The 18,243-nt window shown below is 30.6% G+C and overlaps 1 protein-coding gene across 1 annotated transcript in view; it reads right to left on the bottom strand.

Annotated features, from left to right (window-relative positions):
* Positions 1 to 794: 794 nt before the first annotated feature.
* Positions 795 to 18,243, bottom strand: part of LOC115888229 (FMRFamide receptor) — a 336,884-nt gene continuing 319,435 nt past the window's right edge. The window contains exon 7 of the mRNA XM_030907887.1: positions 795 to 1,119. Within this exon, the coding sequence (XP_030763747.1) occupies positions 1,034 to 1,119 (86 nt within the window). The 3' untranslated portion in view covers positions 795 to 1,033. The remainder of the gene's footprint in view (positions 1,120 to 18,243) is intronic.

The raw sequence follows: 18,243 nt of genomic DNA, 5'->3' as shown, positions 1-18,243 counted from the left end.
ACTGGTACTTATTTATTTACTATTTTAAAAGGTTTAAAAAGTATTAAACCATTAAACAATTTACATTATCTAATATTTTTAAATCTATTATGCACTGACAACTAAATTATCTCAATATATTTTACTTGAATTACTGCTTCACGTCGAACTATAGATTCTGTTATCTGAAATCATTATAGAAGAATAAATGCGGTCTAGGGTCCATATACAGTGATGTACAGGTCCATATTCAGAAATTTAAATATATATGTATATGAATTCATAAAAACTAATTATTACAGAAGTGTAAGAATTTCTTTTTTTACAAATTTCGATTCGATATAATAGATGCCTGAAAACAAAGAAGAGTTTTTTTACATATGAAGCCTTTGAACAAAAAGATTAAGGAACAACCCATTTTTGACAGTTTCGTTTGACGTTTAAATTGTAAATATCTAAATTCTATTATTATGATTTATAACAATTATTTTCCTTAACCATACCCCATTTAACAGAATTATCACTTTTTGTGCCGTTATTTTCTAATTTTGAAATGGAAGTTCAAGAAATGTCGTTGGTTAAATTTAGGCTAGTTTTACTAATCCCGCGTAAAATATTTTATGCAAACCAAACTAGTCTTCATTAGGCATTTTGAAAAGCGACTGAAAACAGATAGGCCCTTTGCAAAATATCCTTCTATTGTTAAAAATCCGGCGTTTTATAATATGCCTAGTCTTTTTGCAAAATGCCGAGTTATTCGTTACGCTTGCGGCATATATATTTTTCTTGAACTTATGCTTTTATTTTCCATTTGTCAAAAATAATTAGGATACGTCAAATTGACTTAGGTGTTACAGTAGCGTATTTGGTATTTTTCTTACTATCTATATTTAATAAAATTAGAACGGCCTTGAAAAACCGGAATTTAAATTAGCCATAATCAGTCATAAGATTTTTAGTCATATGCTCCTTCCTTAATCTCTATATTCAAAGTGTGAAGCTAAAGCTGTATTCATTTTAAAGCCTGGGTTCACACGTTCGCGGTGAGCGATCGTCAATCGGGCACGTTTATGGTGGATTGGCCCGTGAACGGCGAGATTTCTTTGGAGTTCCTCGAAGCGGGATAGTAGACGCAGGGACCTGAAACAATAACAAACGTCGAAAGTTATTATTGAGGAAATGGCGTCGCAAGTAGTCGCGCAGTTTGCTACAACTACACAAATTAAGGAAGTGTTTGACGACTGGCATGTAAATAATGAGAGTTAAAGTGAATGTGTTGGTATTTCTGTTTATGTGTTGTAAATTACCCTAAGCATAGAGTTAATATATCGATGTGTATGAAATTAATTATATTTATGAAAATGTCAGTCAAGGAACTAAATTTTCAATTTCAACAAATGCTGATTGAAGTTGTTCTTTATATTATATTTATTTAATTTAAACTTTTAACTAGTTCAAACACAGCTAATTCGATGGACACCCCGTACAAGTTTTCGGACTTCTGGGGTCTTTCAATTTATTTCTTGAGTGGAAATTAGATTATTTTGTATTGATTTTAAATATAAATATTCTTTATGATGAATATATTTATTATTTTTTAAATGACGTAAATTAAACAAAAAACTTTAACAACAAATGAAAATATACACCGTTGCTTTTTTATTATTAATTAACTTTTATTTATGCTGTCCTAGAATTGAAAAAATGCAGTCACTGCAGAACTGAAACGGTGTATATTTATTAAACAAATTATGTCTGGCAGTTTGTAAATATGTATTTGTATTAATTAGGTTACTACTATATTAGTTAATATAAGGAATGTAAAATTTTTGTATGACTTGAGAAATAAAGATTATTATAAAAATTATTATATATTGTACTAGCGTGTACCAGCGACTTCGCGTAGAATTAATCATTAATTTGTAATGGCGATGATAAAGCAAAGCAAGAATTTCCATTAACATGCAAACTGGATAAAATTTTCTCACATTTATGTCAGCATGACAAAAAATAATATGGCGATATTATTATAACGATTATAACTTGCTAATATTTGAGGGGTAGTTTCATCTCGTTGGAATTTGACTTTCGGAAAATCCGTTTGCCAAAAATAAGCTTTTTACGTCATGCAGTTTAACCAGAATCGTGGTTAAGAAATTACCCAACTTTTTGGAACACCCTGTATGATTTTTTAAAAAATTTCAAAATATGTAAAAAACCAAATAAATTATGCTTGTCCAAGCGTTTTTCCGAAAGACTAACCGTTTTTTAAATAACAAATATTGTAATATTTGAGGGGCGTTTTCACCCTCTTGGAATTTGAGATTCGAGAAACCCCTCCTTATCGAACCACTACACCCCACAGTCAATCCGTTTGCCAAAAATCAGCTTTAAACGTCAAGCAGTTTAAGCAGAATCGTGATTACTCAATGGTCATATTTTATGAAACACCCTGTATAAATTTATAAAAAATCTTAAAATATGTAAAACAACAAAATAAAATATATGTGTTTAAGAGTTTTTCCGAAAATCTCACCGGTTTTTAAATAAAAAATATTCTAATATTTGAGGGGTGGTTTCACCCCCTCATTTCGAGTTTCGAAAAATCTCTTCTTATCGAACCTCTACACCCTAAAGTCAATCTGTTTTCCAAAAATCAGCTTTTTACGTCAAGCGCTTTAAGCAGGATCGTGATTAATCAATGACCAGATTTTTCGAAACACCCTGTATACATTTTTAAAAAATCTTAAAATATGTAAAAAAACAAAATAAAATATACCTGTTTAAGCGTTTTTTCGGAACCTTTACCGTTTTTTAAATAAAAAATATTGTAATATTTGAGGGGTGGTTTCACCCTCTTGGAACTGGAATTTCGAAAAATCCCTTCTTATCGAACATCTACACCCTAGAATCAACCTGAATGCCAAAATTGAGCTTCTTCCGTTGAGTGGTTTGAGCAGGATCGTGATTAATCAGTATGTCAGTCACTTAAGGATTTTATATATTATTATAGATTACAATATAAATGTATTACAATAAACAGGGTGTCTCTCGGATGATTATACGAAAACGGAAAGATGTAGAAACAACAATTTTTATAGGTATATGTAGAGAGGCAATGTGCATAATTTAAAATTATTTTCAAACTAAGATCCAAGATTTCAAGTTAGAACTAAGATCCATACCAAAGTTATATTTGTTTTGGATTCTTGGGCATAAAATAAGGCATTTATTATAAGGGTTTAATATGTTTTAATGCTTTGGTTTTTGAGATATTTAAATATATTTAAATATGCATGCTATAATAAAAAAAATTGTCACCACCCTGTACATTACTTTTCAGAGTTAATTCTTGTGCTGACTTTTAAGCCAGAGAAATAAACTTTACTAAAAAAATTTATTGCTTCCTTAAATGTATACAGGGGTATCAAAAATTGCTGTTAATAAGTTTAGTTTAATAAGTAAGTATTTATTATTTTATCAAGAAAAATAAAGTAATTCTTTGATTTATATTACGATGACTTGTAGATATATTGGATTTCTATCTATATCAGGTCTGCGAAATAGGAAAAGTAGTTTTTCAAAGCAACGCTGGTCAAGAAAATTCCTATTTGGATATCTTTGAGCATAAACCCTTCAGGCCAACAAGCAATTGTCTTCACAAAATAAAATCACTAGTAACATATCCATTCCTTCCGCCAGCAGATACTGCTTCATTTTTCCTTGATAAAATAATAAATACTTATTAACCTTATTGTAGGTAAATTACACAAAAATAACCTGTTATAAATTTAAATAAATTCCATAAACTAATGTCGATTTTGAAAATAGCTACTAAGTGTCACTAGAAAATTGCCATCGCGACACGATGACATCCATTGTAATATTGATTACAATTTTATTGAAAAATCGCTTTTTATTCAAAAACTGAGCCAGATAGGTATAGAAAACCCTAATATAGTTTGAAAGAGCATTTAAATCTGCTTCAACTTATTTAAAAAAATACATAGTGTTGTATTTGAAATAACGAAGTTTTGATGTAAAATAAATTTTTAAAATAGACCAACAATTTTTGATACCCCTGTATACATTTAAGGAAGCAATCAAATTTTTTAGTAAAGTTTATTTCTCTGGCTTGAAAGTCAGTACAAGAATTAACTTTGAAAAGTAATGTACAGGGTGTTGATAAACTTTTGTATTATAGCATGCATATTTAAATATCTTTAATAAATATAATGGGACACCCTGTATATAAATATTTTGTAGAATATAATTAATAAAGTTTCGTAATCTTTTCTAATGATATTATTATTTTTTTTTAATCAAAAGTCGCTTGAACAAAACCCTTAGAAAAAAAAAACAAATATACCATTTATTAAAAAAGTTTACCGTTTGATGCAAACTTTACAAGCACGCACAGACCTTGTTTTTGTTTAAGGATTTTGTTCGACGATCTCAGCTATCTCCATACTTTAAGCGATGCAAAACCAAAAAGGCGTTTTTTTGCTGTCGTGCAAAATCGATAAAGATAATAAAACTCATTTTGAATTCAGTGTGTCGAATAAAAACGAAGTCTGTAGGTCCCAGGGGTGGATCCGGAATTTTGAAAAGGAAAGGGTCCAACCCGGATATTTAAGTAGGAAGGGGTATTGAATATTCTGTAGAAATAGACGAGATCACAGACTAACCTATTTTATTTAACCTGTTATTTAGTTTGTGACGAGTTCTTATTTACAAAACTGTTTTGTCTAATTTTTTATACAACGTTAGTAATGTCCAATATTTACGCTTAATATCTAATGCATATTTCCAGTAATGTTTCTAATAAATCTAGATCTTTCGACGACCTAAATATACTAGTAATTTACAGTGGCGGCTTAACTATGAGTTCAAATAATGGTCAATGGCCCCCCAAAAAAACCAGGAGAAAACTAGAAAAACTTATGTAAATTATACTTTTTGTAAATCACTTTTTTTCATCCTAAAATATTCAAAACTATTCCCAATTTATCCAATTTTCGCTTGAAAACATTTTATTTTACCAATTTTCTCTACTGCCGGTCAAAATTTCATTTTGTCCTTCGTTTCCGCTATGTTTTACACGTATTAAACTCCAAGTGCCGCGACTCGTGACGCCAACAAGGTAAGGTATACTACGCATTGCATACTCCCCCCCCCCAGGTATTGCTGGGCTCCCCCCAGAGTAATCCTGAATTATGACTCTTGGCTGCGTATTAATTTTTATTTGCTTGTGATGCAGAAAAATGACGTTTTCTAGTTTTGTTTAGTTAACATTATATTGTTGTGTTCAAAAAATGTGTTAATTTTTATTTCTTTAGAAAATTTGTAGGTATTTAAGTAATCTACGGGAACGTCTGGACTATTCGACGGCGAAGGCCTTTAGGCCCATCAGTCTTATGTCGTTTGTACTAAAGGCTCTTGAGAAACTAATGGACAGGTATATTAGGGATGAAGTAATGGAAAAAAGACCATTTCATCAAGACCAGCATGCCTACACAGCAGGACGATCAACCGAATCCGCACTCCATCAGCTAGTAAGCAAAGTGGAGTCGACGTTCCAAACAAGAGAAGTGCTTTTAGGGGCATTCCTCGACATAGAAGAGGCGTTTGGACATTTTTAAGCTCCCTGTATATTAAAATTTATATTTCGTAACTTCAATCATATTTAAATAACAAGCAAAAAACGTTACGAACAATGACTTTTTTTTTCGAAAAATCGAAAATAAACAAGTTTACAAGTATAGTTAAGACAATCCATGGACACACTGCATATACTTGGAAAATTTGATACTCTTAAACCTTGTTTCTAAATATTCTAATTTTTTTTATTTTCTTGGGATTTAGGTTCGAGAAAACTCTGATTAAGTTTCATTAGGTTTTTCATTATCTTCATTATCTTTATTTCTATACTTTTTATAAACCAAATAAAAATAATGAAAAACCAAATGAAAACTTAATCAGGGTTTTGCCGAACCTAAATCCCAAGAAAATTAAAATAAATTTAGAGTTAATATATTTCGATAATTTCAGAGATATTAATAATTAAATTAAAAATATATATTTTTCAACCCCCGTTAAAAAAATATTACAAATACTGTAATTCTATAAATAATACTATAATTTTATAAATATCATAATCTTAAACCATACAGGGTGTTCAAAATTCTACTCCAAAATTTCTAAAATATTAGTATTATTTATGTTTTTTTTGTGTTTTAAATTGAACACACTGTATATTATTTTTTATTGGGTGGAGAATCAAAAAATAATTTTTTTTTTATTTAAAGTATTTCAACATTTTTAGTAGTTTCGCAGATACACGCAGTATTATTTCATATGATTTTTTCAACGCTAAATACGAGAGAAAAATCATTGGGTGGCTTTGATAAAAATTTACTGTGGAAAATGCCATATGAATTATAAAACCGCGAATATCTGCAAAACCGTTAAGCAGTTTGAAATACTCTAAATAAAAAAAACGTTTCTTAATTATCTTCATAACAACGAGGTGGGTTTGGTGATTATATTATTGTTGTGTGGGACTGAATATGGTTCTTAGTGTCAAAGAATGTGCAAAAGTCATTGATCTTGTTGAAGATAAGGGAAATTATAAAAATTCGCTTGGTCCTTGAAGAAGAATGAGAAAACGTAACCCAATATATTTGCAGCCTCATTAACAGTATGAATCGACGTCTAGAGACAGTTATAACAGCCAGGGGAGGCAATACATAGTATTATATTTATTTGTTTGTACAGTTAGTTATTACAGCTATTGTTTTTAATATCCTTAGTTCTGTTAGTGTTACTAATATTTATTAATCGTTACATTTTAACGTTTTTTAAATTTTAATATAGAGTTCTAATAGAGTCGATATGATATTATGACAATAGTCACCAAAGTCACCTCGTGAATTGAAAATTAACATCATAAAGTAATGATAGTTGAAAAAATTGCAAATTGATGGTGACAAGTTCATTTCGCTCTTAAAAATTAGCCAAGGCATGTGTTGATATGAGTCAAAAACAAAATTCTGGTGAGACATGGTTTTGATTGATGAAATAATGATTTAGGAAAAGTTATTCATGAAATTATTGCACAAAGTGTTTTAAAGTTAAGGTAAAAAATAACCCTTCAATTAACCCTGTATAATAAGCCGAATACTAAAGTTTATAAAAAACTGAGTTTATGAATTAAAGTTGATAGAATTATATACAGTTTGCTAAAAAAATTCATGAAAATAGGGCTAAAATTAAAAAAAAATATAACACTTTAAACTTGACGAAAAGTTTCCGTTGTGTTTCTTTTTGCATCTGAGTAAAATAATAACAAAAATTACGACAATAACGACAACAATTTTTATTTAACAGAAAAAAATATCCACTTCTGCAACTTTAAAGTTGTGGAAGCTTTACAGTTGTTTTTATTTATGTTTTGTTATTTTGTGTGAAAATAGTTCGAGATTCTCTCACCACAGTCTGTTTAAATTCCGCCACTAATGAACTCTGGAGGTTTTGCTACCTTTAAACTTTGTTTTTGCAGTAAACTATCTCTTTTCATTGCTGGCGATGCGGGATGAAAACAAACATCAACTTTAATCAACGCAATCTCTTTGGAATTTTATTGCGTGTATCTGTCAACACCACGTATTTTTTTACTTGTGAAAGTTATTTTCGTTTCAGACAATTTGTTTTGTATTCTTTAAATATTTTCTTAACAAATATGGTTAAATGCAGATAATTTTTAACCCCATCCAAATATCGACATTATTTTTTAATGCGAAATAAAGAAAAATAAAAATAAAACATTTGAGGTGGGCCATCCTTATCAGGGGTATAACAAATAGATAACCACCTATTTCTCAGACCTACTGAATCTATACTAATATATAAAATCCTTAAGTGACTGACTCACTGATTAATCTCGACCCTGCTCAAACCACTCGACGTAAAAAGCTTAATTTTGGCATACAGGTTGATTCTAGGGTGTAGAGGTTCGATAAGAAGGGATTTTTCGAAATTCCAGTTCCAGGGGGGTGAAACCGCCCCTCAAATATTACAATATTTTTTATTTAAAAAACGGCCAAGTTTCCGAAAAAACGCTTAAACACGTATATTTTATTTTGCTTTTTTACATATTTTAAGATTTTTTAAAAATGTATACAGGGTGTTTCAAAAAATCTGGTCATTGATTAATCACGATCCTGCTTAAAGCGCTTGACGTAGAAAGCTGATATTTGGAAAACGGATTGACTTTAGTAGAGGTTCGATAAGAAGGGATTTTTCGAAACTCGAATTCTAAGGGGGTGAAACCACCCCTCAAATATTAGAATATTTTTAGTATTGAAAATACTTCTGGCCGCGTTTATATGGGACCCATCTTTGAAAAAACGACATGCTAGAGGCGACATGGAGTTCAATAACCTGCCTAATCAACTTGTCAACACGTAACTCGATAGCTGAATAGAGCAAGGCCGTCCGAAGGCCGAAATGAGGTCTTATTAGTGTGGGCCAACCGGTTTTATGAGCCATGGATGTTTAGTTAGCCCGGGAAAAGCCGATATTATTATAAAAAGAATATGTCAAGACATGGGTTGTTAAGTACAGTTGGGTTATTTTAATCTAAGTCTTCGCAGTGAGAAGCAGGGGGCAGATTATACGTGAAAGAGCGGAATAACATAAATAATAAATTTAGACTAATGCAACTTTTTTCTTGGCGCGTAGGATAATGCGCACAATCGATGCATTAAAGGGAATAATTAATTAAATCATTAAGTTCCAAAACATATAATAATTCGGGCTCATCGGATTTGCTGATATATTTTGATAAAAATTAGGCTATTAGGACCTATATTTTTTTATATGATAATAATTTTTTTAATTACCAACTTAGGACAAAGAAAAAGCTTGCATGGTTTTCACCGCCCACGTAAAACAAATGAATTCAAGGCGGTGCTAAATATTTATTGGGATAAGTTTTTATCGTTTAAATATTGTTGTAAATAATAATTATCATTTAATTAGTGCTAACTTATTAAATTTCACAACACAGCGAAATTTCAACAAAATCGGCTAACAGATCTTTGAGATATTAATAAAAAAGGTCTATTAGAAAACATCTTGACACCCCTGTATCTTTAAAATTATACATTTCCGGACACATGTTTATATGAACTTTTTACCTTAAAACACTCAAAGAATCACCTCCTGAAGTTTGGCCAGATACTTAATTAACATCCTGTATTTAAAAATGGCTAGCTAGTGATTTAGTAAGCTATGTTTATTTTAGTAGGAAAAAAAATAATTTCATAAAAAATAAACAAACCCATAATACAAATACTATACACCAATTAATTAATTTTAATTGTATCTAAAGGCACTTTAATAATTGAAAAATGGACAGGAGCACTTAAAAATAACTTCATAGAGTATACCAAATGTGCTAAAAATAATAATTCCAATAAAAAAACACAAATGCCACATTAAAATCTGCATTATCTGAAATCAAACTATAGCTAAACGGTTAATAAATAGACAAGACGCCGACATCTATAACAAGATGAGCAGTTTTTAATAATTATTCCTTGTTATTATTACATACTTGTTTTACAATTATTGTAATACAGTAGCATTCCTTCCGTTCCAAATAAATTTTGATTTAAGTATTGTTAATATAGTCATATTAATGATTATAGCCCGTATGATTTCTAAAATAAATAATCAAGCGTGTTTTTATCAGAATTATTAAATGATTAAGTAGAAATAGTTAATATTTAGTAACTTCGACTTTTGTGTCTGGTATTTTCAATACGCCTATGATGGTTGCACATGTTGCAAAATCTGTGAATTTTTTATTTAAAAACCGGTGAGATTTTCGGAAAAACTCTTAAACACGTATATTTTATTTTGTTATTTTACATATTTTAATATTTTTTAAAAAGTTATATAGGGTGTTTCATAAAATATGACCACTGAGTACCTATAATCACGATTCTGCTTAAACTGCTTGACGTTTAAAGCTGATTTTTGGCAAACGGATTGACTGTGGGGTGTAGAGGTTCGATAAGGAGGGGTTTCTCGAATCTCCAATTCCAAGAGGGTGAAAACGCCCCTCAAATGTTACAATATTTGTTATTTAAAAAAAACGGTTAGTCTTTCGGGAAAACGCTTGGACACGCATAATTTATTTTGTTTTTTTACATATTTCAAATTTAAAAAAAAAATATACAGGCTGTTCCAAAAAGTTGGGTAATTGATTAACCACGATTCTATTTAAACTGCTTGACGTAAAAAGCTTATTTTTGGCAAACGGATTTTTCGAAAGTTAAATTCCAACGAGATGAAACTACCCCTCAAATATTACCAAGTTATATAATAATATCGCCATATTGTTTTTTCTCATGCTGACATAAACGTGAGAAAATTTTATCCAGTTTGTATGTTAATGGAAATTCCTGCTTTGCTTTATCATTACCATTACAAGTGATTAATTCGACGCGAACAAAGTCGCGGGTACACGCTAGTATACATATAAAATTTCATCAAAATTGGTGAGGCCGTTTCGGAGGAGTATGGTAACAAAAACTCTGCAAAAGAATTTTATATATTAGATTTATACCAACTTTTTTATTTGCTTTTTATATGCTGCCAAAGTTTTCCGAATATAATTCCGAGCACCCTGTATAACAAACTATAATACACTTGCGATACTGAAATTATTTATCAGAAACGCAAACGCAAAGGTTATTTAATATTGGAGCTGTATGCTATCGTACAATATGGAAAATCAGTAACGTATGCATGAAAAATTCATTCGTAACTCTTAATTATTGACTGTTTTTCCATGCGAGTCATGAATCAGCCAAAGCAAAGCCTTTATTTTTCATTTTTGCATGGCTTCGAATAAAAGAAATTGGAAATATTTTATGCAATGAAAAATTCCGAACGCATGAATCAATAAATTAGTAACTATACAGGGTAAGTCTTAAATAAGTAAGCTGCTTAGAGCTTACAAAACATTCACGATTACTTGTTGTCTTGTTTTTCATGTTTTCTTTAAATGTTTCTGACTTCAAGAAACGATGGCTGCACGATAAGTTTAAATGGTCCTTAAAAGTCATTCTATTTAGTTAATAAAATTTATTTCCCTTTACTGTTCACCTCCATTGCTTTCGATGTAAATACAAAATATCATTACAAGTTTTAGAAATTAAATGAGAATTTCACTCGAACTTCCAATATTTGCTTGATTTCTGTCACATAAATGACATTGATTGACAAACAAAACCAGAAAAACCAGCCTTCTCGCGCTGGTTAGTTTGGTGACAATTATGATAGATATTTTACAGAACCCGTGTTCCGTAATAAGAAAACGGAACATAAAACCATAACCAAGGTAAGCACCGGAATACACCCCAAATGACTTTTTCGATCATACGAAATATTCAGTACCTATAAATGAATTTTTAATTTTGTTGTATGTTCTATGTTTAACACGAATAAACTTTCTGTTATTGATTATGTAATGATGTAAATAAATGTAAATTATTGGTATATAAAATATTTCTTAAATTTTTTAACTGAAAATTATAGATAAAATACATACTTTCTTTGGCAATCTAAGTTTCAATTGCGTTTTAAGAGATTCTCCATTTTCCCTTTCGTCAAAAGCAATCTTCTCGATTTCCCTTAAGTTCAGAGTATTTATCTGGAAAAGTAAATAACCACTTGCACTCTAGCTAATGCCGTAAAACTTCGAATAAGCTTCTAGATAGCATTTAAATGAATCTTAAATTGAATAAAATTCCCATCAAACTATTTGATTTGAAAGATTTAATGTAAAGTAACTGTATTTTTAAAAATCATAAGTGATTTTCTAGTTAATAAAAAAAATATCTAACTTTTCTGACAGTTATACAGCGTGTCCCAGGCTGGGTGTGCACTAAAGGTTTTTAGAGAACTAAAATATCTAGATGGGAGATTGTTTGCACATCATTGTTTCACAACGAGATCTATCGGTTAAAAATATTTTCATTATGGCGGCACTTCCGGAATTACCGGAAGTTGACAGCAACTTTCTCATTTTAAATGGGTGCCTCCATTTTTTATTACATACTTAAATTCTCTGTAAAATTTTATTTATATTATTTATCTATATTTAACGTGTATTTTTCTTGATTTTATCTAGCTTCCTTTGAAGTAAGTGTCAAATAATAAATCCGGTGTTTAACCATCGTAAATTTTTGTTATTTTTAATATAAAATTCAATTGAAGTGATTAAAAAGTACTCCCTCAATACAAAAAGAAATGCAACGAAGTTACAATTAAGGAATAAATAAATCAAATTCGATACAAATTTCAATGGTTTGAAATGGCGCGTAGAAAATTGTGACGTCACCTCTCAGCATTTGACTGAATAGTTGACAGAGGGCGCGTGCCTCTGAATAATAAAATCACGTTAGATTTTTCTATTTTTACTAAGATCGTTAAAAAATACGTTTTTATGTGGGATTATTCTTCATTACCCCAATATTAAATTTACTTTTATTAACAGGTTACTGCCATTTTTGTCGAAGCACTAAACACTACCAAAGTTGTTCGGATGTTCGAGGCGTTCGAGGGCTCGAGGTTAGATTTGTATTTTGTGGATTTTGCGTTTGGCGTTAAATACTTTGAGTTTTCAATTTTGTTTTATTGTACCCTCTTTATTATTTTTGTAATGAAGGGTGTTAAAGTTTGTTTTGTGAAGGGCTGTCTAAATAACTCTGAAGGCTCTCCAGAAAAAGTTTTTATAACTGTTCCTTTGGATGAAAGCCGTCGAAGAGCCTGATTTGAAGCGGCAAGACAACAATATGTCAGCAAAAGTACGAGATTTTGCTGTGAAGATCATTTTAACGTAAGTTCCTTAAGTTTATTTTACAATTAATTTTATATCTACTTTAAAATACATTTAGAAAAATGTTTTTTATTTACCTTTGTACCTGGTGGTAAACCGTGACACTTTTGATAACTGACGTCAGAGATTGCAAAAGTGTAAATTTGAAATTCTTAATATTGACTAATTTTTTAAAAAAAATGGGATAAAATGGATTAAAATAAAAAAATACGGGTGTCATAAAATTGTATGAAGATTAATTATTTGCAATAAAAAAACTATGGTTAAACTCCGGATTGTACAATCAGACAATTTATTATCACTTTTTTATTAAGATTTAAGACAATTTTTTAATCGCTCAATTCCATGACAGCTACGGCCAATATTATATGACATTTGAACAATTTAATTTTTGGAATAGGTAGCCACATGTCTTCTCTTTATATCACAGTGACTGTGTTAATTTGTTAATCACTAAATTTAATGTTTAGGCTATACACATTTTTTTGACAAGCAGTTTTATTCGTCCAAAAATATTTATTTCTCAAAAACGGTTTACGTTAGGTATAGAGTGTTTAACATCAAAATTCATAGAAGTTTACAGATAATTTTTTCCCTTTACATAATAAAAAATGGGGTCGCCCATTTAAAATAAGAAAATTGCTGTCAACTTCCGGTATTTCCGGAAGCGCCAACTTATTGACAATATTTTTAATCGATAGATCTCCTTTTTCTCTTAGAAATTTGTTTCTAATAAATTTGTTTTTATTTCTCTTCAGAATGATGTTAAGGTTGCCTACCCCTTAGATAAAAAGTTTCCAATATATTTTCATTTTTATGATTTAGCGTCAGCAGATCTTTGTTGTTTGATAAAATGACTGTGAGATCATTTTGTGTCAGTTAAAACAAATCAAATTTTCAGAAATTTGCCGAAAATGAAAACTTATTCTACATCAGAGATAATTGATATGATTCTATTAATTGGTGACTGCAGTGTGCATTCACCAATTCATAAAGTGCTCGTAAAAAAATTTAGTATGCAATACAAGTAAATTTGGGCGACACCTTGTATATAACGATAACTAAAATGAAACAAAATGGAAGTTATGAATTTACATCTCTGTGTGTAAAAACAAAACAAAAATTAATTTACAAAATCCAGGCCAGCTAAGTTTACACACGTAAGTTTTTAATCTATAACTTTTCGTATTACGGTCTATCGTAAACTTTAAATAAATTTATATATCACTAAGCATAAATGTTTTTGTTCCTAAGTAAATATTATCACGCCGTTATCGTTGTCGGACCTGGTCAGTCATATACTAAAATGTCATCGTATATTATATTTCTACGTAGCCAACTTTTATGTGCTTTCAGGCAGAAAGAAAATATTAAGCGTATCAGAGCAGTTTGGTTTAGAAGAATTTATTGGTGTGGTGAATACGCGTTTATTAAAGCCATTTTTAAATTAGTTTTAACACACACAAGAAGTACGATAAAAATATTTTGAATTTGAATTTTGAATAAGTGCCAACGAAAAAAAAATCCTAGTAGTTGCAAAAATTACAAAATAACATTTTTATACTAGACACCCAAGTAGCATTTTCACGACTTGCGACCACATGTTTACTAAACACAACGTTGGATTAGTTACAAAAAATAGTTAGCTCCCGACCTTGGGTATTAAAATAAATTTAAACGTTTTTATAACGTTGTGCCTACGTTGGACTAGTACTACAGCAAAGTAGAAGTTTCTGCGACGTCGAATAAACGTTGTCTTGTAACCTTTTTTGCTGAAGTGATCTTTAGGTGATTCGGACAACGTAGTTACAACGTTGGACAATATAGAGTTTTCCGACGTCAGTTTCAGGACCTAAATTTAAATATACATCGACATATATTACCGATAGTTTATCCACTCCCTCGTTTATTTAGATTATAGAGGGCGGCACAAGCTAGACTCTAGGATGACTAAATTAAACAATCTTGCGACTAGTATACTACCTGTTAAGGCCGAACTGCGACTTTATTAGTCCAGTATGCGACTACTGAACTACTCCATTTTAATCTCCAAAACAACAAAGTGAAAGCCGCCATGTTGTTAAATAAGAAAATGTTTCGTTCCTAAAATAGCGATTCCTGCTTTTTGAATACATTACCTTGAAATATTTGACCCTAAAAAACACGCGGAAACAATTTTTTCGACTGCGAATAAATTATTCTCATTTTACTAAAAAAAAAATTCAAGAAAATTTTAAAAACTCCTTTAATTTTAAGGCCCATTAGTATTTTTCAAAGTAGAAACAATACATTTATCAATAAAGTTGTTTGCGTTTAACTTTTTTGCCTTGGTTAAAGTGTTTCAATAATTATGATCTTCAAACATCCTCCACACTTAAATACTTTTGTTTCGTTTCCTTCACTGCCATCTGACATATGTCTCTAACTAAATCATAAAAATAATATTTTTACTATAATTATCCCAATTTAGGATAAAACGCGACTTAGACGCCATATTAGTTTTGTATTTCTGTGAATTTGAATTTTGAATAAGTGCCAACGAAAAAAAAATCCTAGTAGTTGCAAAAATTACAAAATAACATTTTTATACTAGACACCCAAGTAGCATTTTCACGACTTGCGACCACATGTTTTCTAAACACAACGTTGGATTAGTTACAAAAAATAGTTAGCTCCCGACCTTGGGTATTAAAATAAATTTAAACGTTTTTATAACGTTGTGCCTACGTTGGACTAGTACTACAGCAAAGTAGAAGTTTCTGCGACGACGAATAAACGTTGTCTTGTAACCTTTTTTGCTGAAGTGATCTTTAGGTGATTCGGACAACGTAGTTACAACGTTGGACAATATAGAGTTTTCCGACGTCAGTTTCAGGACCTAAATTTAAATATACATCGACATATATTACCGATAGTTTATCCACTCCCTCGTTTATTTAGATTATAGAGGGCGGCACAAGCTAGACTCTAGGATGACTAAATTAGGCAATCTTGCGACTAGTATACTACCTGTTAAGGCCGAACTGCGACTTTATTAGTCCAGTATGCGACTACTCGAACTACTCCATCTTAATCTCCAAAACAACAAAATGAAAGCCGCCATGTTGTTAAATAAGAAAATGTTTCGTTCCTAAAATAGTAATTCCTGCTTTTTGAATATATTAACTTGAAAAATTTGACCCTAAAAAACACGCGGTAACAATTTTTTCGACTGTGAATAAATTATTCTCATTTTACTAAAAAAAAATTCAAGAAAATTTTTGAAACCTCTTTAATTTTAAGGCCCATTTGTATTTTTCAAAGTAGAAACAATACATTTATCAATAAAGTGTTTCAATAATTTATCGGTTAAAGTGTTTCAATAATTATGATCTTCAAACATCCTCCACACTTAAATACTTTTGTTTCGTTTTCCTCCACTGCCATCTGACATATATCTCTAACTAAATCATAAAAATAATATTTTTACTATAATTATCCCAATTTAGGATAAAACGCGACTTAGACGCCATATTAGTTTTGTATTTCTGTGAATTAGGAATTTTGAATAAGTGCCAACGAAAAAAATCTAGTAGTTGCAAAATTACAAAATAACATTTTTATACTAGACACCCAAGTAGCATTTTCACGACTTGCGACCACATGTTTACTAAACACAACGTTGGATTAGTTACAAAAAATAGTTAGCTCCCGACCTTGGGTATTAAAATAAATTTAAACGTTTTTATAACGTTGTGCCTACGTTGGACTAGTACTACAGCAAAGTAGAAGTTTCTGCGACGTCGAATAAACGTTGTCTTGTAACCTTTTTTGCTGAAGTGATCTTTAGGTGATTCGGACAACGTAGTTACAACGTTGGACAATATAGAGTTTTCCGACGTCAGTTTCAGGACCTAAATTTAAATATACATCGACATATATTACCGATAGTTTATCCACTCCCTCGTTTATTTAGATTATAGAGGGCGGCACAAGCTAGACTCTAGGATGACTAAATTAGGCAATCTTGCGACTAGTATACTACCTGTTAAGGCCGAACTGCGACTTTATTAGTCCAGTATGCGACTACTCGAACTACTCCATTTTAATCTTCAAAACAACAAAGTGAAAGCCGCCATGTTGTTAAATAAGAAAATGTTTCGTTCCTAAAATAGCGATTCCTGCTTTTTGAATACATTACCTTGAAATATTTGACCCTAAAAAACACGCGGAAACAATTTTTTCGACTGCGAATAAATTATTCTCATTTTACTAAAAAAATTCAAGAAAAATTTTTAAAACTTCTTTAATTTTAAGGCCCATTAGTATTTTTCAAAGTAGAAACAATACATTTATCAATAAAGTTGTTTGCGTTTAACTTTTTTGCCTTGGTTAAAGTGTTTCAATAATTATGATCTTCAAACATCCTCCACACTTAAATACTTTTGTTTTGTTTTCCTTCACTGCCATCTGACATATGTCTCTAACTAAATCATAAAATAATATTTTTACTATAATTATCCCAATTTAGGATAAAACGCGACTTAGACGCCATATTAGTTTTGTATTTCTGTGAATTAGGAATTTTGAATAAGTGCCAACGAAAAAAAATCCTAGTAGTTGCAAAAATTACAAAATAACATTTTTATACTAGACACCCAAGTAGCATTTTCACGACTTGCGACCACATGTTTACTAAACACAACGTTGGATTAGTTACAAAAAATAGTTAGCTCCAGACCTTGGGTATTAAAATAAATTTAAACGTTTTTATAACGTTGTGCCTACGTTGGACTAGTACTACAGCAAAGTAGAAGTTTCTGCGACGTCGAATAAACGTTGTCTTGTAACCTTTTTTTGCTGAAGTGATCTTTAGGTGATTCGGACAAGGTGATTCGGACAACGTAGTTACAACGTTGGACAATATAGAGTTTTCCGACGTCAGTTTCAGGACCTAAATTTAAATATACATCGACATATATTACCGATAGTTTATCCACTCCCTCGTTTATTTAGATTATAGAGGGCGGCACAAGCTAGACTCTAGGATGACTAAATTAAACAATCTTGCGACTAGTATACTACCTGTTAAGGCCGAACTGCGACTTTATTAGTCCAGTATGCGACTACTCGAACTACTCCATTTTAATCTCCAAAACAACAAAGTGAAAGCCGCCATGTTGTTAAATAAGAAAATGTTTCGTTCCTAAAATAGCGATTCCTGCTTTTTGAATACATTACCTTGAAATATTTGACCCTAAAAAACACGCGGAAACAATTTTTTCGACTGCGAATAAATTATTCTCATTTTACTAAAAAAAAATTCAAGAAAATTTTAAAAACTTCTTTAATTTTAAGGCCCATTAGTATTT

The sequence above is a fragment of the Sitophilus oryzae genome, unplaced genomic scaffold, assembly GCF_002938485.1.
Source record: "Sitophilus oryzae breed Bouriz unplaced genomic scaffold, Soryzae_2.0 scaffold_690_pilon_pilon, whole genome shotgun sequence".
Taxonomy (NCBI): Eukaryota; Metazoa; Arthropoda; class Insecta; order Coleoptera; family Curculionidae; genus Sitophilus; species Sitophilus oryzae.
This window is presented reverse-complemented; position numbering and strand designations above follow the sequence as displayed.